General features: G+C 35.9%; 1 protein-coding gene across 1 annotated transcript in view; it reads left to right on the forward strand.

Annotated features, from left to right (window-relative positions):
• Positions 1-25,264, forward strand: part of LOC102554937 (transmembrane protein 182-like) — a 66,516-nt gene that overhangs the window by 26,631 nt on the left and 14,621 nt on the right. The window contains exon 4 of the mRNA XM_087600990.1: positions 10,514-10,651. Coding sequence (XP_087457116.1) covers positions 10,514-10,651 — 138 coding nt within the window. The remainder of the gene's footprint in view (positions 1-10,513; positions 10,652-25,264) is intronic.

Genomic DNA, 25,264 nt, shown 5'->3' on the forward strand with positions numbered 1-25,264 from the left:
TCTGCAATGTCCATCTTTAGGGAAACTTTCCAGCTATTATTTTTCTTTATTTGTAATTGTTTGGTGGTCATCTATGTGGGGGTCTTCTTCCTTCCTTCCTTCCTTCCTTCCTTCCTTCCTTCCTTCCTTCCTTCCTTCCTTTTATTATTTCATTCTTCCTTTTACTCACCTTATATCTTGATTGTAGTTTCCCTTTTCTGGTCCCCCTCCCACAGTTTCTCCTCTATACCCCTCATCTAATTCTCCTCTGAGAGATTGGAGACCCTCTAGGTATCTCCACACCACACCATGGCACATCAAGTCTCTACAGGGCTAGATACCTAGTCTCCTAGTGAGGCCAGGCAAGACTGCTGAGTTAGGGGAATGGATTCCATAGACAGGCAACAGCTTTATGGATAGTCCCACTTCAGTTGTTTGGGACCCATAAGACCAAGGTGTACATCTGATAATATATGCAAGGGGACTATGTCCAGCCTGTTTATGTTCTTTGGTTGATGATTCAGTCTCTGAGAGCTCCCTAGGCTCCAGGTGAGTTGACTCTGTTGGTCTTCCTATGGAGTTTCTATCCCCTTCGGGGCCTGCAATTGTTTCTCCAACTGTTCCATAAAAGTCCTCAAGCTCCATCCAAAGTTTGTCCATGGTTCTCTTCTTCTGAGTCAATACTGTTTGAGTCAGCCTCTGAGAGGAGGCTGCTCTCATGTTAGGCTCTTGAATCTTCAAGCAGGGATTGGTGCTTGCCAATGAGGTGAGTCTCTAGTTGGGCTGGTTACTGCTTTGACATTCGTTCAGTTCCTGCTCCAACCCCTGTCCAACTACCTCCAACTACCTGATTTGTTAGACAGCATAAATTTTAGGTCAAAAGTTTTATGGGTGGGTCGTTGTCTCTATAGCTCCAACAAGGTTCCGGCCTGACTACTGGAGATGACCTCTTCAGGTTCCATATCCACATTTCGCTATGTATCTTAGCTAAGGTCATTCATTCTCTTTGAGTCCTGGGAGCCTCCCCTACGCCAGGTCTACAAAGCATTCAAGAGATGCCCTCCTACCCTCAACTCTCACCAGCTTTAGATTTCCATTAATTTTCATGGTCCTCTGTCCAACTCTCCTGTCTCTCCTCACACCTGATCCTGAAACCTCCCTTATTCCCCTATCTCACCCAGTTCCCTACCCTCATCAGTCTCCTACCACTATTTTTATTCCCACTTCTAAGTGAGATTCAACCTTCCTTCTTGTTTAGCTTCTTTGTGTCCATGGAGTTTAGTATAGGTAGCTTATGTTTTAAGGCTAATATCCAATTATAAGTGAGTATGCCTTGCATGTCCTTTTGAGTCTAGGTTGCTTCACTCTGGATGATATTCTCAACTTCCATCCATTTGCATACAAAATTTGTGATGTCATTGTTTTTTGTGTTTTTTTTTCTTTTCTTTTATTGGATATTTTCTTTATTTACATTTAAAATGTTATCCAATTTCCTGGTTTCGCCTCTTGAAAACCCCATCCCATCCCCTCCCCCTGATTTATGGGGCTGATCTCCTAACCACTAACCCACTCCCTCCTGCCTCTCTGCCCTGGCATTACCCTACAACTGCTGTATTGAACCTTCACAGGATCAAGGACCTCTCCTCCCATTGGTGCCCAACAAGGCCATTCTCTGCTACATATGCTGCTGGAGCCATGGGTCACCCCATATATACTCTTTAGTTGGTAGTTTAGTCCCTGGGATCTCTCGGGTGTCTGGTTGATTGATATTGTTGTTCTTCCTATGGTTGCAAACCCCTTCAGCTCCTTCAATCCTTTAACTACTCCATTGGGGATCCTGTTCTCAGTCCAATGGTTGGCTGTGAGCTTTGCTTCTGTATTTGTCAGACTTTGGCAGAGCTCTCAGGAAACAGCTATGTCAGGCTTCTGTCAGCATGGACTTCTTAGCACTCACAGTAGTGTCTGTGTTTAGTGACTGTACATGGGATGGATCCTGTGATGGTTTGCATATGCTTGGCCCAGGAAGTGGCGCTATTAGAAGGTATGGCTTTTTTGGAGCAAGAGTGTCACTGTGGGGCTGGGCTTAGAGAACCTCCTCCTAGCTGCCTGAGGATGCTCAGTCTGTTCCTGGCTTCCTTTGGATTAAGATGTAGAACTCTCAGCTCCTCTCAGCTCCATCCTGCCTAGATGTTGCCATGTTCCCACCTTGATGATAATGGACTGAGCCTCTAAACCTGTAAGCCAGCCTCAATTAAATGTCATTTATAAAACTTGGATTGGTCATGGTGTCTGTTCAAAGCAATAAAATGTGAACTAAGATAGAAATTGGTACCAGGGAGTGGGGTATTGCTATGATAGGCCTGACCATGTTTTTGTTTGGAAGAATGTGGATTTTGTGACTTGAGATTTGGAAAGCAGTGGAATATTTTAAATGGGGCCTAATGGGTTATCTTAGTAGAAATGTGGAAACCTTTGTTACTTAGAGATCTACATCTTCATCCAAAGGAAGCCAGAACAGACTGAGCATCCTCAGGCAGGTAGGAGGAGGGTCTCCAAGTCCAACCCCACAGTGACACTCTTGCTCCAACAAGGCCACACCTTCTAATAGCCCCACTCCTTGGGCCAAGCCTATGCAAACCATCACAGATCCCCAGGTGCGGCAGTCTCTGGATAGCTTCCTTCGGTCTCTGCTCCACACTTTGTCTCAGTATTTCTTCTGTAAGTATTTTCCCCTTCTAAGAAGGACTGTAGTATCCATACTTTATTCTTTAATGTTGAATAATATTCTGTTTTGTAGATGTACTACATTTTCTTTATTCATGCTTCAGTTGAGAAATATTTAGGTTGTTTCCAGTTTCTGGCTATTACGAATAAACTGCTACGAACATAGTTGAGCAAGAGTCCCTTTGGTACAATGATACAGTTTTTGGGTATTTGCCCAGGAGTAGTATAGCTGCATCTTGAGGTAGAAGTATTCTCAGTTTTCTGAGAAAGTGCCAAGTTTATTTCCAAAGTGGTTGTACAAGTTTGCACTCTGTGTAGCAATGGAGGAGTGTTCACTTTTTTCCACATATTCACCAACCTGTGAAATCTATCACTTGAGTTTTTTATCTTAGTCATTCTGACAGGTGTAACATGAAATCTAAGAGTCGTTTTGATTTACGTTTCTCTGATCACTAAGGGGTTTGAACATTTCTTTAAGTGTTTCTTGGCCTTTTGAGATGCCTCTCTGTTTAGCTCCATACCCCATTTTTCACTTGGGTTATTCGGGTTGTTAATGTCTAACTTCTTGGGTTCTTTGTAAATTTTAGATATTAGCCTTCTGTCAAATGGAGGGTTGGTCAAGCTCTTTTTCTAATCTGCATGCTGACATTTTGTCCTATTGACAGTGTCTTTTGCTTTACAAAACTTCTGTTTCATGAAGTCCCATTTATCAATTGTTGATCTTAGAGACTAAGACATTTATGTTCTGTTCAGGAAGTTTTCTTCTGTACCAGAGAGTTCAAGGCTATTTCCCACTTTCTGTTCTATTAGATTTAGCATATCTGGAATTATATTGAAGTCTTATTCCACTTGACTTGACTTTTGTTTATGGTGATAATTATGGATCTATTTGCATTCTTCTTCATGTACACATCCAGTCCAATTAGACCAGCACCACTTGAAGATGCTTTCTTTTTGCCATTGTATGGTTTTGCCTTCTTTGTCAAAAATCAAGTGTCCCTAGATGTGTGGATTCATTTCAGGGTCTTTGACTTGATTGCACTGATCAACCAGTCTGTTCCTATGCCAATGCCATGCAGTTTTAACTTATTACTCTGTAGTACAGCTTGAGGTCAGAAGTGTTGATACCTCCAGAAGTTCTTTTATTGTTCATGATGGTTTTGGATATCTTTTTTTCCATACAAATTTGAGAATTATTCTGTCAGTGTCTGTGAAGAATAGTGTTGGAATTTCATGGGAATTGCATTGAATTTGTAAATTGCTTTTGGTAAGTTGACCAGTTTTACTAAGTTAATCCTATTGATCCATGAGCATGGGAGATCTTTCCATCTTCCGATAACTTCCTCAACTGTAGGAAGTCTCTGGTAGAATTTTTGTGGTCTTTGTGTATACTATCATATTATCCACAAATAGCAATACTTTGACTGCTTCCTTTCCAAATTTTATCTCCCTCATCTCCTTTATTTTTCTTTAGCTAGAACTTCAAGTACTTTATTGAAGATATATAGAGTGGACAGCCTTTTCTTATCCCTGATTTTAATGGAACTATTTTAAGGTTTTCTTCATTTAATTTGATGTTAGCTATGTATTACATTTGTTATGCATTTGTTATGTTTATATATGTGACTTTTATCCCTGATCTCTACAAACTTTTAACATGAAGGGATGTTGGATTTTGTCCAAGGCTTATCCAGAAACGAGTGAGATGTTGATGTTTTTTCTTTCAGTTTATTTTTATGGTGGGTTTCACTGATGAATTTTCATATATTAAACCATCCTTGAATCCCCTGGAATGAAGCCTACTTGATAGAGGTGGATGATGGTTTTGAAGTGTTCCTAGACTAGGTTTGTAAGTATTTTTGTAATAACATTCATAAGAGGAATTGGTCTGAAATTCTCTTTTTTGAGTCTTTTTGTGGTTTAGCCATCAGGGTGACTGTGACTTTATAGAATGAGTTTGGCAGTATTTCTTCTGTTTCAATTTTATGGAATATTTTCAGAATTATTGTTATTAGCTCCTCTTTGAGCATCTGGCAGAATATTGCACTACAATCATTTGGGCCTGCTTTTTTCCCCTGTTGGGAGATATTTAATGACTGCTTTTTATTTCCTTAGGGACTCTAGGGTGGTTTAAATAGTTTATCTGATCCTGATTTAACTTTAGTAAGTGTTATCTTCCTAGAAAATCATCCATTTCATTTAGATTTTCCAATTTTTGTGGATACAGACTATTGAAGTAAAAACTAGTGATTCTTTGAATTTTCTCATTGTTGTTTTATCTCACTCTTCATGTCTTATTTTGTTTATTTGGATATTCTTTCTCTGCCTTTTGTTTTGTTTGACTAAGTGTCTATCTTGTTAATTTTTTCAAAGAAACAGCTTTTGTTTTGTTGATTCTCTGTATTGTTTTCTTTGTTTCTAACTGATTGCTTTTAACCCTGATTTTGATTATTTCCCATCTTCTATCCTCTTCTGTGTTTGCTGCTGCTGCTGCTGCTGCTGCTTCTTCTTCTTCTTCTTCTTCTTCTTCTTCTTCTTCTTCTTCTTCTTCTTCTTCTTCTTCTTTTTCTTCATCTTCTTTTTCTTCTTCTTCTTCTTCTTCTTTTTCTTCTTCTTCTTCTTCTTCTTCTTCTTCTTCTTCTTCTTCTTCTTCTTCTTCTTCTTCTTCTTCTTCTTCTTCTTCTTCTTCTTCTTCTTCTTCTTCTTCTTCAGAGCTTTAAGGTGTATTTCTAAATTGCTGCTATGAGAACTTTCTAATTTTTTTTATGAAGTACTTAGTGCTATGAACTTTTCTCTTTGAAGTGCTTTTATAGTGTCGCACAAATTTGGGTATGTGGTGTCTTCATTTTTATTGAATTATAGAAAGTCTTTAATTTTCTTTCTTTCTTCCTATTTTTTTCTTCTATACCCTAATGTTCACTGAGCTGTTCAGTTTCTAAGAGTATGTAGGATCTTTGGTATTTCTGTTGTTTTTTGAATTCTAACTTTAAACCATGGTGGTCTGATAAGATACAGGATATTTCAGTTTTCTTGTATTTGTTGAGACTTCCTTTGTGACTGACTATATGGTCAATTTTGGAAAAGGATCCATGAGGTGCTGAGGTCCATTCTTTTGTGTTTGGGTGAGAAGTTTCATACCTATTCAGTATGGTTCACTGTTTGGTCCACTTGATTCATTTCATTACTTAGTTTCATTATTTCTCTGTTCAGTTTGTGTCTAAATGGCTTGTCAATTGGTGAGAGTAAGGTATTGAAATCTCCCACTATTAATTTGTGGGGTTTGATTGCAATGTTACTGTTTCAAATGTGAGTGCCCTTGTGTTTGGGGCACAGATATTCAGAACTGAGATACCTTGTCTCTTTTGATTAATTTTGGTTGAAAATCTATTTTATTAGATATTAAGGTAGCTATTCAAGCTTGATTCTTGTGTCCGTTTACTTCAAAAACTTTTTTTCTAGCCCTTTACTCTGAGGTTAATGTCAACCTTTATTACTGAGGTATATTTCTTGTATGCAGCACAATAATGGATCTTGTCTTTGGATTCTATTCTGTTAGCCTATGTCTTTTTATTAGAAAATTTAGTCCATTGATGTTGAGAGATATTAATGACCAGTGATTGTTACTTCTGATTATTTTGATGTTGTTGTTGTTGTTGTTGTTGTTGTTGTTGGTGGTGGTGGTGGTGGTGGTGGTGGTGTGTGTGTGTGTGTGCGCGCGCACATGCGCACATCCCTTGTTTTTGCTGGTATGGAATTACTTTTTTCCTGTTTTTTTTTTTTTTTCAATGTAGTTGTTCTCATTGGGTTGGAGTTTTCCTACTAATATTTTCTTTAGAGCTGGATTTGGGGTGGATATTGTTTGGATTTGAATTTGTCTTTAAACATCTTATTTTCTCCATCTATGATGTTTGAGAGTTTTGCTCCGTATAGTAGTCTAGGTTGGTACCTCTAGTTGTTTTAGAGGCTACAAGATATCTCTCCAGGTCATTCTAGCTTTTAGAGTTTCTGTTAAGAAGTAGGATGTAATTTTCATAGGTCTAATTTTTTATGTTATCTAGCCTTTTCTCCCATGAAATTTAGTATTCTTTCTTTGTTCTATATATTTTGTATTTTGATTATTATGTGCTGGGAGTATTTTCTTTTCTGGTCCAGTCTAATTGGTGTTCTATAAGGTTCTTGTATTTTATGAACATCCCTTTCTTACAGTTGGGAAAGTTTTCTCCTACAATATTGTTGAAAATATTTTCTGGGCCTTGGTGCTGGGACTTTTCAACTTCTTCTATACCTATTATCCTTAGATTAGGTCTTTTCATGGTATCCAATATTTCCTGTGTATTGTTTTTTAGGAATTTTTAGATTTAACATTTTCTTTGACTGCTGTATCAATTTCTTCTATTGTAACTTCTACACCTGAGATTCTGTTCTTTATCTCTTGCATTCTGTTGGTGATGTTTGCAGTTGTTGTTTCTGTTCCCTTCCCTAGGCTTTCCATCTCCAGAATTCTCTCAGTTTGTGTTTTCTTCATTGCTTCAATTTCCATTTTCAGGTCTTGAACAGTTTGTTTCCTTTACTTATTTAATTATGTTTTCTTGTATTTGTTTAAGTGATTTGCTTCTTTAAAAGCCTCTACCTGTTTGATTGTAATTTCCTCTATTTCTTTAAGGGATTTATTCATTTCCTAAAGGTCTCTGTCATATTTATATGTTTGGACTTAAAGTCATTTTCTTGTATACCAGTTGTATTAGGATATCCAGAGCTTGCTATAGTAGAGTAGGTGTGCTTTGATGGTATCATATTTTCCTGGCTTTTGTTGGTTGTGTTCTTTTGATGGCCTTTAGTCCCTGGATGTTCCTGTTGTAGGAGTTATTGGGAGGGGCCTAACCTCGATGATTCTGGTGTGGAATGCCTCTGATCAATATTCTTGTCTTGTATGATCAGTAGTTCTGATGAATGTGGGCTGAGGAGTGGTGTTTTTCCAGAGGACTCAGAAAGCAGGAAAGATCAATGTGGGAAGGGACTCTAACCTGTGTGCTTCCAGATCAGCTAGTCTAATCAAGGTGTTAGGTAGGAAATAGGATAATGGAACTCTGCAGGGGGGATAGCAGGTGGCTTATCACAAGCAGCTAGGGGTGTCCCACAGGACTCAGCCTGACCTTCTTCCTTTATAATAGAGCCTATAGTTTAAAAGATTTACATTTATTTATTTATTTATTTATTTACTTAGATATGTGCCAAAACACATATGATATTAGAAGACAACTTGTCTCTTCTACTTCCTCAATGTAGGTTTCAGAGATTAAGCTTATGTCATTGGGCCTAACAATGTCCATGATATTTCATATACTGATTCTTCTTAATCGCATTACACAGAGAAATCTTCTAGAATCAGGTCTTATTCACAATTCTCTTAGTTAGTGTGATTATTATATGTCACCACATATCATTCCTTTTGCCTGATATATTTTACTCTTTTACTTGGATAGAGATCATATTTTATTTGAGTGCACATGTGTGCATGCGTATACATACAGACACACACACACACACACACACACACACACACACACCCTCAAGATGCATATCTCTCTATCTCTCTATCTCTCTATCTCTCTATCTCTCTATCTCTCTATCTATCTATCTATCTATCTATCTATGTTAGTTACTAATACTTATAAGAAAAAAGTACTATCTGAAAAATATTTAGGTTCTAGAAAGATGGGCTAGGGTGGTTACTGTGCTTCAAGGTGCATAGTGCTTTTTTAGAGCATCTGAATTTGGTTCTCAGCACCTGTACAGGATGGCTTACAACCTCTTATAACTTCAGTAATATGGGTATTTGATGCCCGTGGCCTTATCCTCTTCTGTCACCTCCATTAATGTGCTTATACCACTTGACCAAGATAGATAATTAAGACACTTATATAAGAGTTGTTGGTAAAGCAGGGAATGAATCTGCTCATAAGAGATTGTCTGTCATTCTCAAAGAATTATTAAGAATATATATTTTTAAAAATTCTAAAATCAAAACATACATTTTAATATTCAGCTAAAAATTAGACAACTCACTGAATGATATTCTGGAAAATTATGCTTCATGTGTCTTTTATTTCCTTAAAGATACGGTTGAATTGAAATAAATTATTCAATTACATTTACAATTCAGATGCTCATTTTCAAACATCCTTTTTACTGTGCATAATGGGCTATTTTTCTCTTTGAGTGTATGTGGGTTCCCACAGAAATGGTAAGATAGACTATATTCTGAGTTCCACAGTCCTTTGCTTTGTAATATCAGAAAACTAAAATATAGATCATTTATACTTTATTTTCTATCTATTTCTTCTAGATGAAGAATGCAGCATATTTAATCTTTCATGAAATTGAAGATTATGTTACAATACCATACTTCTTTATAGTTGAATTTTAGAAATTCCTAAAACCTATGGTACATTTAGGCTTATATTGAGCAACAGAGGATGTGTGATTATAAATTTTGTTTTGGATCTTCTATTAGGGGAACACCTCTATTCATGTATCCTTGGACAACCCCCCTTTATTTAGTGAAAGTAGTCCTCTTTGAGGAAATGTGCATGTTGGGAAGAATACTCATGGAGCAATGACAGAGGAAGGGAACCCCTGTCTACCCAGTCAAATCAGCTAAATCAAAAGAGAAGATATGATTATAAAAACTGTTCAAGCCTTTAATCTCAGCCCTCATGAGGCAGAACCAGGAGGAGAAACTCTGTGAGTCTGAGTCCAGTATGGTCTACAGAGCGAGTTCCAGGACAGCCAGTGATTCACAGAGAAACCCTGTATCAAAATAGCAAACCAAACAACAACCATAAGAACAAACCCATGATCTGTTCATCCTACATAACGATGCATTACATATATTTATTTTTACTTTAAGGATGTACTTACATGAAATACTTGTGACAATAATTTCATATGTTCACACATCCCTCTTATATAAGAACTCAGCCTTTCAGAAAGTCTAGAGGAAGAGAGAGAACAATACACTTCAGCAGAAGAGTGAGTTGTTAGCATTAACATCACAAATTTACATTAAACAGACATTAATAGATGCTGGTAACATTTTGGGGAAGAGAAAAGTAGGAACAAGATGTGTTCAAATGATGAGTCAAATTCCAGATGTCCTGAGTTAAAATCTCAGCAACCACATGGTGGCTCACAACCATCTATAATGAGATTCCATGGTCTCTTCTCATGTGTCAGAAGATAGCTGAAGTGTACTTATATATAATAAATGAATCTTTTAAAATGTTGGATTTTAATCATTCAATTTGAAGTCTTGGTTTACATTATGAATTTTATAAAATAGTTGCCCCCAGAAACATTAGATCTAGAAACATGATACAAATAGGAAACTCTTTGCATATCCTTTTAGAACTAAAACTGAATGCATGCATATGACTCAATGTAGTAAATATATTTTGAATTATACTATGGGCCAGGACACTCTGTTGACAGTGGAAAATACTAAAGTATAATCTTACATTACTGGTACATAAAAAAGGCAACTATGATAGGACTTTTGTAAGATGGGTCAAATGATGATTCTTCAGAGGTGTCAGTAACCTAAAATATAGAAATAACAAAAGACATTTAATGAGAAAGGTCTTCTGTGGTGTGTTTGGAAAGATAAATAGGAAATGATAGGTGACAAATTAAGAATAACTATTATGCTAGAAATTAAAACAAACGATGCTTGTATTAATGAAAGGTTTATGTCAGGTGTTATTCCTCATTTTTCATAATATGCTCTGACACAGTATTTTTCCCTCACTAGTGTACAGAGGCTTTTGGACAATCTTCATTATATTAGGTGCTGCTTCTGGTCTGTCAGGGGGATTTCTGCTGGTATACGGAGTGCCCTTTGCCAGTGCTGGGTGTTATAAAGTTGGAGGTGGCTTCCTGATGATATCAGGTAAGTTGTTGCTTCACTTTATGGACATAAACTACAACTACATTGTCATGTGCATAAGTGTATTTTCCATAAAATCTTTACATGAAGATAAACTGAATCAATAAGAAATTGTGATTAAATTAGTCATGGTTAATGAAGCATATTTTTCCAATGTTAACTTTTCATAAAAATTATTTTCTTATTCTACATATAGAAAATTTATTCTTGGTTGTATTACAGAAAGATCATATTTAACAATTTATGTGCATTTTCAAATATGTTGATTGTTGTTATTTTCTCCTCTAAGTACATGAGAGATATGTAAAAATGCATAGGGTTGGGGGAGACTTGAATGTGATAAAGTGTTAATAAATTTGAGAAACTAATATGCAATCACTATGTCAGTTTTGTAGGTCCATGTGGCAAGAATAAAATGAAATATAATGTTCATGTCTTTAGACAAAGGATGAAAAAATTTTGTTTAGTTTGTAGAGTTTGTGTTTTTCCTAACATCATTAAAACCATAATGCTTTAATAAGGGACACCATTATACTAGCCTAAAAGAAATGTCATACTTCTTGAGCTACATACAAAGTTAACAACATGAAGGCATTTCTATTGGATAGATAAATATAAAGGCCCAGAGAGAATACATAGCAGGGTATAGTAAAGAGAAGTTGTGAAAAAAGCCATGGTAATATGTGCAGTTGTATAATCTATATGTATATATTCACATATATGTACATTTGTATATTTGTTATAGAATACCTAAATATAACCAAGTAATATATTCATTAACTTTATGCATGGATATCATTTTTCTTCAAGCCACTTAATATATATTGTCTCATCATTTTTTCAAAGTCTTATACATCAATTGTCCACTTGATACATACATGAAATTGCAGATGTCACCTTAGAAATACAGAGGAAATCTTGAAAAATTCCTTGGAGACAGGCTTTTAAGTCCTCAAAACCAGAAAACAACAAAGAAATACATTTGTCTAACTGGAGAAGCTTTCTGGGAAATGAAATAGGAATAGAGACATAAGTAATCATGAAGGCAAGAAACAGGTTTGGAAGGTGTAAAGATAAGAAGCTCTCTTTATTAAAACAAGCCAGTTAAAAATTCTAGCAAGTTTCAGTGGCATAGGTCTTTAATCTCATCACTTGTGAACCAGAGGCAGCCAAGTCAGCCTGGCCTACCAACATAGTAAATTCCAGGACAGCCTCAGCTCCGTAATGGAACCATGTCTTAAAATAAACCATCAATTGATCCATCAATCCATCAATCAACCAAATACACTTTTTGGCATAGAACAGGGAGTACATGCTTGGCTGAGGAACTATGGACCACCAATGACTGCTAGAGCAATGAGAAAGCTAGTGCTTCCTCATCTGACAACAGTCCACCAAATAACCCCACAGGTATAAACATATGAACAATACAGATTGTACACAATGGGTTGAAATATAAAACAACAATAAAAAAGAAGGAAGGGAGATAGTTTAGGGAGAAGAGCCAGGTGGAGATTGAGGGAAGGAGGGAAGGCAGGGAGAATATAATTAAGACGCATTGTATATATCTATGAAATTTTGAAGGAATACATTTTTATAAAGGAAATTTAAAATACAAAGAAGTAGGAGGGGTGTGAAAATAAAGAATATATTTACCACAATCTAGTTTATAATATATGCACAAGTGTATATATTCTGTATGCAATGACTTATGATTACTTCGAGAATAATAGATAAAAAAATAAATGAAAGTATTTTATGTGAAATAATTTTAATAGTTTAGTAAGCATTTGTAAGAAACAAATCCATATCCAATTGAGTGAATTTGAGAGAGAAATCAGTTTAAAATCTTGAATATAGAAAGCTGTGGTGCCCAGAGTCCAGCTTGTAAGTGCAGAAGTAGAAATAACTCAAGTGCTGAATGTCATCGACAGTTACTGGCTCTGAGGTAAAAATGAGTATGGGACACATGAAGAAACTGGAGATTATATTCTCCTACAAATAAACTAAGGTGAACACAGTATATAAAATCTTCACATATCTAATTTTATCTTGTTCATATGCCTATTTTGGAACTCATACCATTATGATATTGCTTCCCTAAAGAAGCCAGATTTTTAAACAAATATAGTGTCTGTTTTCCCCCCACCTCATAAACAGAACATTAGCTTTAAAGAGACTCAAAATTTCAAAGCATAGGGAAAGTACACTTACAGTAATACTGGCAGCCACATGGCATATGTATCTCACATGTTATCTCTCATGTTAATGTGTAATTGTTTCCTCTCTTGATATTATCATGATTTATATAACATGTTGCTGACAGTGAGCAGGGCACGTTTTTTTGGACAAATGGACAAGTCAAAGCTATCTAATTTCTTTTTCATTTATGGACTTTATTAATTTTACATCATAATTACAGTTCCCCTCTTCTCAATCTCCCCTCACACAGCTCCTCCTCTATTCCCTTCTCCCTTTCTCCTCCTAGAAAGAGGAGGTCTCCCATTGCTACCAAGCCATCCTGACACATTAACTCACTATGGAACTGCACATATCCTCTAACACTGAGGGCAGATCAGGAAGTCCAGTTAGCAGAACAAAATCACCAAACAGGCAACAGAGTCAGGGTAAGCACCCACTCCAGTGGATATGGGACCTACATATATGGGATATATGTGGGATATGTATGGGATATGTATGGGATATATAGGGACATAGATATCCTTAGATCCAGCCTGTGAATGCTTTGTAACTGATAGCTCAGTCTCTTTGAGCCCCCAAGAGTCCAGGTTAATTGATTCTGTTGATCTTCTTGTAGAGTTCCTACCCGATCCGGGTTCCATGATCCTTCCTGCAATCCATTCACAATACTTTACAAGCTCCATCTAATGTTTGCCTGTGTGTCTCTGCATCTATTTCAGTCAGCTGCTGGGTAGAGTCTCTCAGAGATCAGATATACTAGAGTTTTGTCAGCAACTGTCAACAGGGTGCTGAGGGTACCTGGAAGAGAATGGGGGACAAGAGACGCAAAGACGCCAAGACAAGAGTCTGATCAAAGCAACAATTTTATTTTTTCCCAAGGCTGAATTTATACCATAAAAACAGAGAGAGGTGGGAAGTGGGAAATATTTATGCAGGCCAAGAACACAGTTCCTGTGGTCAGACAATCGACTGACATCAACAGGATGTCAGAAAAGTCACAGGTTGGTCATATCTATTAGTCAGGAGGATGTTGGTTTTTCAGAAAGGTTACAGGTCATCACATTGGGCATCTTGACCTCAGATGTATTTCTCAACAAGGTCACAACTTTATCATATCATTATTCATCTTGACCACCAGATTTGTATTAGTCTTCTGGAGCTGGCTGGTGATTTTCCATGAACCCAGTCATACTTAACTCTAACCATAATATTAACATCAATAATGGAGGGTTTCAAGGGCATTGCTCTCAACAAGCAAGCCTAACCGAGTATAATTAATACTGTCAGGGATTGGTTCTTGCCCATGAAGTGGGTCTCATGTTGAGCTGCTTATTGTTTGGCCATTACCTCAGTCCTGCTCCATCCTTGTCCCTGTATTTCTTGTAGGCAGGGCAAATTTTGGGTCAAAGTTTTGTGGGTGTTTTGGTATTCTCATCCCTCCATTGGGAATCCTGTCAGACTACAGGAGATGGCAACTTCTGTCTCGGTATCTCCCACTCTGAGGGAGCTAGAGTCACTCTCATAGACACCCTGAAACCTTCCCCCATCCCAAATCTCTTGATACACCTCACCAATTTCTGTTCACTCTACTGGCCCTCTCCCTCCTGCTCTTCTTTCATCTGATACCCATTCCCCTCCCTATCCCCTCTCCCACCAATTTCCTTCCCTCTATCCATTACAGTGACTATTTTATTCCTCACTGAGTGAGATTCAAGCATCCCCTCTTGGGCATTCCTTGATATTTAGTTTCTTAGGGTTAGTGAATTGTAGCATGGGTATTTTGTACTTATGATTAATGTCCAATTATAAGTCACTGCATATCACATGTGTCCTTCTGGCTCAAGGTTACTTCACTCGGGATGATATCTTTAGTTCCCTCCATATGCCTATGGATTTCATGATGTCTTTTTTAAAAATATCTCAACAGCATTATTCTGTAGATGTACCACCTTTTCTTTATCCATTCTTCAGTTGAGGGACATCTGGGTTGTTTGAAGTTTCTGGCTATTATGAAGAAAGCTGCTATGAACATAGTGGAGCATGTGTCCTCATGGGATAGTGGAACACTTTTTGGGTATATGCTCAGAAGTGGTATAAAAATGTCTTGGGGTAGAAATATTCCCACTTCTGTCAGAAAGTGCCAAATTGAACTTCTGAGTAGTTGTACAAGTTTGTACTCCCACCAGCAATAGAGAGGTGTTTGAACTGGCCACTTTTTAATGTCTTCCTACAGCACAAATAATTATATGTGAACATTTTCTTCATTCTATGGAATATTTTCTCAAGCTATTATTGCTTATATAGAAAAGACAAAAAACTATTTCTTCTTTTTGGTAGGGGTGTTTAAATATTTGGGATGAACATGTAGAGGTATTATTAAGATAAATTTCTATAGTTACCTTACAGTATTGTTGAAATTTAGGTTTCTACTTCTATACTCCTAACTTTGCCACATATATTTGTTTATTTTAAGCCAATAGAGAAGCTGTTTTCTTGTGTAATTATTATTTGTTATTTTCATTCCTGTTCCACCACCTCCAAAAGGACTATGGCTATATATTTTCAAGTAGACACTGTTTACCTTGACTCAAATTCCTAATGTGAAATCATTGTATGGGATTATTGCCATTGGTTAAATATGATACTATTCATCTAAGTTGGAGGTTTCTGTGTAACGTCTCTAAAAATTAGCTGACATGATTCAAAATCATAGCTTAGATAAGTGCCTGGAATTTTCTACTATTTTGAGTATATGTATCTTGCTTTTGATAAAAATGCTTCATAGTTTCTTCATAATTATTGTCTACCAGATTATTTTGCATTTCTTTTTAAATGATTTTGACACAAGGTCAAAACTTCTAACATAAATTAAATAAGCAATACATCAGTCAAGTTAAACGTAATATCTTCAGTTTGATTAATGTGTTGAAAATTTTACTTAAACCACAGATTTATAGATACAAAGATTTATAGATAGAAAAAGGGGTAGTTTAGTGGGTCAATTCTTCAGAAAAAAAATGAAATATAGGAGCTTAGACTCTAAAAAACCAAATAACCCTATTGAAATTGGGGCACAGAGATAAACAGAGAATTCTCAATAGAGCAGTTTCAGATGGCCAAGAAGCACTTAAAGAAATGTTCAATAGTCTTAGCCATCAGGTAAATGAAAATCAAAATAATCCTGAAATTCCACCTTACACCTATCAGATTGGGTGTGATCAAAAATTTAACTGACAGCACATGTTTGTGAAGATGTAGAGAAAGGGGAAGAGGTGGTTTTTTTTTTCTGTGTCCTTGTTATGTCATTTGGAGTAACTTATTCCCAGTTATATTCCATTTACCTGATAATTTCATTTTCTCGTTAAAGCTGGATAAAATTCCATGTGCCACATTTTTATTATCCATTCATTCATTTATAATCATTTGTACTGATTTCCCTTACTTGTTATTGTAAATAGGCTATCAGTTAACATGGACAAGCAACTATCTCTGTTGTAGGATATAAATGTCCTTTGGATACAAGCTCAAGAGTGATGTAGCTACTTCCTATAATAGTTCTATTTCTATACTTTTCAGGAAAATCTAACACTGATTCCCATAGTGGCTGTACCAGTTCACACTCTCATTAACTCTGAACAAAATTTCCTCTTCCCTATGTTTGTACTAGCATTTGATGTCATTTCACTTTTTGAGGATATCCATTCTGACTGGGGCAGGAGTGAATCTCAAGGCACTTTTAATCTGAATTTAAATCATGTCAGGCATAGACATTTTTATTTCTTAAAAAAAAAACCTCTCCCATTAGAGGTCCTCGGTCCTGTGAAGGCTCGATGCCCCAGTGTAGGGTAATGCCAGGATCGGGAGGCAGGAGTGTGTCGGTAGGTATGAGAGTACCCTCATAGAAGGAGGGTGAGGGAGGATGGGATAGGAGTTTGCCAGAAGGGAAACCAGGAAAGGGGATAACATTTGAAATGTAAATAAATAAAATATCTATTAAAAACCCATTCCTCTTAAATGTGATTCCATTCTACAGTGTGCTTTTTTTCAATTGATTGCTTTTTTTTCAATTGTTTTTTGATCATAAAGTTTGTTCTGCTTATGTTGAATAGAATTCTCTATGTTTGTCCATTGTGATCATGTGTTATCTATAGTTATGTTATCTGCAGTATCCATACTGATTTTACCCAAGGGAGTTCAATTATTGAAAAATTTCCTTAATGGTACTGGATTTTCAGTTGTGGTATTGATGAAATCATCACCTTTTGTTTTTCTTGATTTTTGAAGAACAATTTATTGTACTTATGGTTTCTTGTATTTATCGTTGTCATTTCTTTTCACTTTGAAAATATCCTGACACTTTATGTAATATGTAGATATTTTTATAGAATAATATATTTTATTTGGAACATGTTGCTTTTGTTCCTGGAGTATCTAAAATTCTCACTTTGTCTTTGGCTATTTGCCTACATTAATTTTGTTTTATATGCCTATATAAACATATACATAGTGAAATAATTGTTGTAATTATGAAAATTAACATACATAGCTTCCACATTGATGTCTTTTCTCCCTGTTGTTTGAGTACTTTGTATCCACTCTCTTAAATATCTAGAATAAAGTACAATATTATAAAATGAAGTTATATGTTGTACACCATATGTTATTCACTCTATCTTACTAAAGATGTTGTAACCTCTTGGTATTGTATTTAAATGGACATATAAATGTGGTATGAAAGATACCAACCATACACTCAAAGAGACAGGTGAAATTTTCATTTTCACAGAGGCTGAAAACCTAAGTTAATGCTCTGAAGGGATCTAGAACCACTACAAAGTTCTTGAAGTTTTTATAAACCAGATAACAGGTGGCATTTGAGACCCATAATCACCAAAGTATTTCCCATTATAGTTAAAAATGTTACAGAAACAGGAGCCACAGAAATAAGAATTCTACAGGTACATGTTGGCAGGTAGTAATAAAAGCATAGAAGCTTTTTATTTAATTGGATATTTCTTTATTTACTGTTCAAATATTATTCCCTTTCCCAGTTTCCTGGCCATAAATCCCCTATCCTCTTCCCTCCCCTTCTTCTATAAGAGTCCTCCCCTCCCCATCCACCCCCTTTACTGCTCCCCTTGACATTCCCTTTCACTGGGGGTCCAATCATGGCAGGACCAAGGGCTTCTCCTTCTATTGGTGCCCAACAAGGTCATCCTCTGCTACCTATGCAGTTGGAGCCCAGGTCAGTCCATGTATAGTCTTTGGGTAGTGGTTTAGTCCCTGGGAGCTCTGGTTGGTTGACATTGTTGTTCTTATGGGGTTGCAAGCCCCTTCAGCTCTTTCAATCCTTTCTCTAATTCCTCCAGTGACGGTCCCGTTCTCAGTTCAGATTTTGCTGCTAGCATTCGCCTCTGTATTAGACATGCTGTGGCTGTCTTAGGAGACATCTATATCTGGTGCATAGAAGCTTTTTAATTGATAATAAAACCATGTACATTTAAGAGTTAGCAATACAAACACTGTTAAATGGCAATAAAGAAATCCTTTTGTGGCAGCATGCATGATCTACAGTATAACTCCTGAGTAACGAGCTGAGACAATTTTTCCTCCATGCAGCCTCTGGCATATGTTTGAGTTTTAAAGATAAGGGTTAATGACTTTATCAAGCACAAAAATAAGTACACTTAGGTAAAATTCTAATTGTCTACTTCACACAATCTTATAGTTCTGGGCTAGAATTTCAATTAAGTTATTATAACAGAGTAGCAATTTCACTTTGTTAGGTGCCTGTAGAAGAGTACTATGCATATATATATATATGTATATATATGTATGATATCTTATCTATTATAAAAAATTATGAAGTGGATATGATGTTTAATACATATATAAATTGTTTAATCCATCAAAACCGCAATTCATATAATCAGAATAATTACAGCAGGTATCATCTCAAGCATTTGTCAAGTTTTTTGTGATGAGACACTTAAAATTCTATCTTGTAATTCTTGATACATTATGTTTGCTATGTTCATTGTATATTGCAATCAACTAATAAAACATATTATTTCTTTCTAGTATAACTATAACTTTTGTACTTAAGTCCTTCAATCCTTTAACAATCCACAATTTCTCATTAAGTAATTCTCTACTAGGTAGCTAACACATTCTAGATACTGGATGCTGTTGAGATTATACATATTTGTCTTTTTTAAAAGTTCCGTCTCTCTCCTTTATTATTTTGTTTTATATGTACAATGTTTTACATGCATGACAATCTGTCCAACACATATATGTATGAAGCATAATAAAGAGGTCAGTAAATGACACCAGATCTCCTGGAACAGTAGTTATAGATGGTTGAGGACTACCATGTGGGTGCTAGAAATCAAACCCAGGTTCTCTGAAGGAACATCCAGTTCTGATAACTGCTGAACCATATCTCAGACCCTTGTCTTTCATTTTCTTACTAATTTAATTTAACACAATATTTTTGAGATTATTTCATGTTTTTGTAAATGACAGAATTTAGGCTTGATGCCTATAATTTCCACTTTTGGAAGGTATGATATATGTCTGTAATCCTAACTCTTTGGAGATATAGTCTGAAGGTTTATGATCAGTTTAGCTACATAATGAGTTTGAAGCTAACCTGGACTACTTTAGACCCTATCTCAAAGGAATAAATAAATAAATAAATAAATAAATAAATAAGGAAGGAAGGAAAGAAAGACAGAAAGAAAGAAAGGAAGAAAGAAAGCTAATTAATGCCAACGACAGAATTTCATCTTGTTTTATAGTTTATTTTGGCACATTTTCTATGGTACATTTTATATAATATAATTCTACATAAACACACACACATGCACAAATACATGCACATACAGTATATACTAAAATTTCATCATCCATCATTCCATTACCAACAACATTATTCATAGACCCAGAAAAACAAGTATATCTAAATTTTATGGGTCTAATTGCACATGTAATGCCTACAAGAATTGCAGGGATAAAGATCAAGCAGAGACAGAAGGAATGGCCAACCAATGACCTGCCCATATTGAAATCCAATCCCTGACATTATTAAGGATACTATATTATGCTTGCAGAAGGAACCTAGCATAACTGTCTTCAGAAAAGCTCTATCCAGCACCCAATGGAAAGAGAGACAGAGATCCACAGCTAAACATTGGATGGATCTCAGAGAGTCTTATGGTAGAGTTGGGGAGAAAGATTGCCAAACCTTAAGAGGACAGGTACTGCACAGGAAGACCAAAAAAGTCAACTAACTTGGACCCTCTAGGGTTCCCAGAGATGGAACTTCCAACCAAAAAGTGAGCACTGACTGGACTTAGGCCTCTTGCATATATGTAGCAGATGTGCACCTTGATCTTCATGCAGATCTCCCAACAACTGGAACCGGGGCTGTCCCTGAATCTGTTTCCTGCCTGTAGATCATGTTCCCCTAATTGGGATGCCTTGTCTGGCCTCAGTGGGAGAGGATGCACCTAGTCCTGCAGTGATTTGATACACTACTGGGGCAGCAATGATGCCCAGAGTGGGGCTCCACTTCTCAGAGGAGAAATAAAAATGTTAAAAAAATAAAAGTAAGTGAGAGACTATTTTTCAAATGAAATTAAATAAATGTATTATAATTAAGTAAGATAGCCATCACCAATTTTAGGGATCTTTAAGTGAAAATCAAAGTAAATTATCTTATACCAGTAAGGATAGCTATTATCAAAAAACAAAGAGATCACAAGATGCGAATAAAAGGGGAACATTCATGCCCTTTTGTGAGAAATGTAAATTAATACAAGAAGTTCAGAAAACAGTATGGAGAGTTCTCAGAAATGTAAAAGTGTAACAACCATGTAGACAGCAGTTCCACTGCTGGGATTTGATGGTCCATTATTTTTGTTGATTAGAGTAAGAAACACTTAACTGATTATTAAGGTACAGCTTTAGTTGGGTTTATTAGGTCATTATCTGAGAGAATTAATTGAAAGAGCAAGATCTGCCTTGTGTATAGGCAGCCCCATGATGTGAGCTGGGGTTTCAAATGAATAAAGTGTGGGGAGGAGATAAAAAGGAAGTTGAATGACAGAGTTCCCTATCTCTGCTTCCAGGTTTACATCAATGTTAACCAGCAGCCTCATGCTTCTGCCTCTATACTTTTCCCACCATGACAGAATGAACTCATAGAACCTGAACCAAAATAAAGGTTTTAGTTAAAACATACTTCCTTGTTAATTATTTGAACCAAACCATGAGAAAATTCCTAATAGGTGGCTATAAATTCAAAATAGATTGAATATATTAAGGGGATAACTACTGTCTCAATATTATTCATAGCAGTCAAAGCATGGAAGAAACCTAAGTATTTGACCTGCTGAATAGATTTTTTTTTTGTTTTTGTTTGTTTTGTTTTTGTTTTCCGGAGCTGGGGACCAAACCCAGGGCCTTGTGCTTGCTAGGCAAGCGCTTAACCACTGAGCTAAATCCCCAACCCAGATTTTTTTAAAAATGTGGTATATATACAAAATGAGAACCTGTTCAGTCATCAAAATTATACAATCCTATCAAATGCAACATGAATAGAACTAAAGGCTATTATTAAGGAAACAATCCAGGTAGAGAATGACAGCTATGTAATGTTGATGGCAGGTAGAATCTGAAGAGTTTCTTATAGAAGCACACTTGCTCTCTTATTCATAATTTTGTTTTTCATGTCAGTGAGTTGTAGTTAGCCATTACCCAGATACATTAAGTAGAAAATGCTAATGAAACAAACTCATTGGCTTTTAACTTATGCAGTACAGTTGTATTAACTATTGTTCTCTAGAGGAACAGATGTTAGTCCTATGAGGTGAATATTTTATTGGGTAGTGCTATCTACAGTTAGGGTGGTGCTTTTGCTTTTAATTTGTTTTACCTACCTTATTGGTAAGTTCCAAGATTTTCATGCAATTTTAAACTCTTTACCAGCTTTCAAGAATACTAGGTACTTCTATATTTTTGAACTTTTGAAACAGATCAGAGAGAACACTGCTTAATCAGAAACTTCTAAAATTCTTGATCCAATAGAAACTGTATTTTTAACTACCTGTACAGACATTTATTTTCTGTCACCTATTCTCAAATGTGAACAGTAATGTTTATCTTTCAAAGTAGTGAGGTAACAAAAAGTTTAATATGTCTTGCTTCTGAGATGATTGTGAGTAAACAGACAAAAATTATCCCAGTTCTGTTCATGTAGTGTGTACCTGAAGATTACCAGGATACTTTATACACTAGCTGTGTGGTTTGTTCTTTTTTCCAATCATGCTAAGCAAGAATAAAATTCCCATGTAGAAGAAAAGGAAAATGTTCTTTAATTCACTATTGAATTCAAGCCATGAATATGTTTTGTACCACATTTATGAATAGCAGACTTGGGGATTTTTATATAATGCTTGGAAAAGTATTGGTTATAAATTAGATTTTTAAAAAAATATATAAACATTAATCAAATAAGTAGAATAATATGTTCTGATAAATGCATAGTTTGTGTTGTTTCAAAACCAGGTTAAAACATCTGTCTTCTCAGAAAGAGTATGGATTTGGATAGGAGGTAGGGAATATCTTGGAGGAGTTGAGGGAGGAGAAAACAATATAATATAGTATATTAAAATCTATTTTCAATAAAAAATTGAAAACTTAAATAAAATATTTGTCTTTTCAATATTGCATGATTAAGGCATATGTTACCATCTTGTAACAATCAAAATACTGTGCTACTGAAATAAATGTAGATACAAGGTAACAAAAAGACAATGTCAAAGTAAACTTGCATACCTAATCAATTATTTTTGTATTGCTTTGTTTGTTTGTCTTTATGACAGTCTTACTTTGCTGCTCCAACTGTTCCAGAACTCACTGTGTAGATCTGCCTGCCTCTGCCTCCCAAGTGCTGGAATTAAAGGCATATGCCACCCTGCCCAGCTATCCAATCAATTTTTAACAAAGCTGATTGTCTAGAGAAAAGACAGTTTTCCCAACAGAATAGGACAAACTGGATATCAATATACATAAGAACAAAACTGTACTACTTTCTATCTGAAGTCACAAAATACAGTTCAAAATGGATTAAATATTTCCATGCATTAGCTAAAGCTACTAGAAGAATGTATAACAAAACTGTTTCTAGAGGATAGAATCAACAATAAATTTTTCGAAAAACTTAGGAGACAAAGCAAAAGTAGACAAATGTAGTTAATAGAGTGAGAAGCTAATCTACAGAATGAAATAAAACACTTGCAAACTACACATCTGAGTAGTTGATAACTTGAATATATAATGACTTCCAAAACATTATTTTAAAGGGAGACAAATGGTCAGTAAAACTCACCTCCTGCAGCAATACACTGGGAGTATGCTGGAGAGCCTACTTCAGTCATTCAACATTTTGTAACATTTCCATGGTTCATAATAGGTAATGTAAATATGTTGTGGAAGCATAAGCACCTTGGATGCTTCTCTTCTATCTCATCCTCTGTGGAAGACCCCCATGTGTGCTTCTATGTGACATTAATTATTGTTGAACCTCTTCAGAATTCATACCTAAACTACCTCGCTAACTTTTGCCTACCAAGGACCAGCCTCAGTTTAGAGAGAGGTTCTGAAGAGAAGGGCATCTGGGAGCAGCAAAAACAAATGATTCAAAATCAAATGGAGAGTCCAAGATGACAGTCTATGCTCTGCTGGAGACAACTTTCCAACCTGCTTTCTCTCTGTTCTGTTTTCTTTCTTTCTCTGTGATCTGTTTTCTGAAGAGCTCCAAACAGCACCTTCTTTATGTTCTGCTTGAGACAGTTCTCTAAGCAGTTCTTTCATTTTATTCTAAAATTCTCTGGATCTTTCATCTCTTGAAGATCATAAGCCTAGTCTTATTTTACATCAAGTTTAGATGAATCCAGTCATTTAATACATTTCCTTTTGATTATCCTAAGAATCATTATCAGGAGACCCCAGCCCCTTCATTCTTAGGAGACAAAAAAAAAATACACATTTCCTTTTAACATTGCAAAAGAATTTAGAGATCTACCTGCCTCTGTTAAGTACAGATGCTAAATTAGCTACATAGGACCCTATCCTGAAATTACCATTTCTACCACAATTGGGCCTAAACTTGTGTCCAAGCTGACCTCCAACTCAAGAATATGCCTGTACTTGTATCTGCCTGTCTTTGTATCTTTCTGACAAGTTGGCTTATAATGTATCAGCCTCTATTTCTTTAGATTCATGAATCCCCATCTTTACTTTTTGCATAGTTGAGAAATTATATTTTTTGAACTAATATTTTTAGAGTTATTTTCCACAGCCTTAAGGGTTGTTTTGAAGGTTCCAGAGTTTACCATTCTGTTCAGATAGACACACACTTGCCTCCTGCACTCATGCTGCTTCTAATTATCATGGAATTGTTAACAATAACAGAGCGGACATACCCAGAGGAATGTGAAAATAAGTACATTACTATATAAACAAGCCTCATGCCCATGGCAGCCATCTATACTAGTGGAGGCTCACATCTGCTGGCCTTGTCTCAGGGACAGAAATGAGTCATTCTGTCCCTATCAAGAGCACGCTCACACTGCCTTTGTCTTACTATTGATGCTGATATATTGCTTTTTATTTTCTTCTTATTCAGTACTAGTATCCTTAGATTGGTGTTTCATGAAAACCTATGCTTATAGCCACTGTCAGTTAGCCATTTCTGTTGAATCCTTTGTCTGGATGCATTGTACAGGACCAACAATTGTTCAATACCTTCCATGTTGGGTCTTTGTGTCTTAGGCTCTAACCTAAACAGAATTGTGTCAGCTCATCTTCTACTTAGTATTAGGTATTGGAATTATCTCTACTTCATGAAACTCATACTCAGAGACTTGCCTTTACTTGTAGCAGTTTTATCTGTGTATGAGGAAGAATGTTTAAAAACTATTTGACTGCCATCTTTATTGTGTTGGGAGAAATTCTAATCCACTGGACAAAATACAGAAATTAGCTTTATTTATCTTATTCAATGACAGTTTTACTCATTCTTTCATTAACACAGCTTACTGAGTGACCTCTGCATTCATCTTGTTTTCAAGTACACTGGAATATTTTTGAGAATATATTATATATATATATATATGTATATGTATATATATATATATATATATATGCATGCCTGTCTCTGTTTAACACACACACACACACACACACACACACACACACACACACATACATATATTGCTTTTCTGCACATGCCATGGAAATGGACACGAAAGCATTATCAGATCATAATTGGAGATGAATCAAAAAATAGGTAACAGCATATGTTGTGTTTTATAAAAAATATGGAAGGAAGAAATATATTTGGTG

The sequence above is a fragment of the Rattus norvegicus genome, chromosome X (genome assembly GCF_021556685.1).
Source record: "Rattus norvegicus strain SHRSP/BbbUtx chromosome X, alternate assembly SHRSP_T2T, whole genome shotgun sequence".
NCBI lineage: Eukaryota > Metazoa > Chordata > Mammalia > Rodentia > Muridae > Rattus > Rattus norvegicus.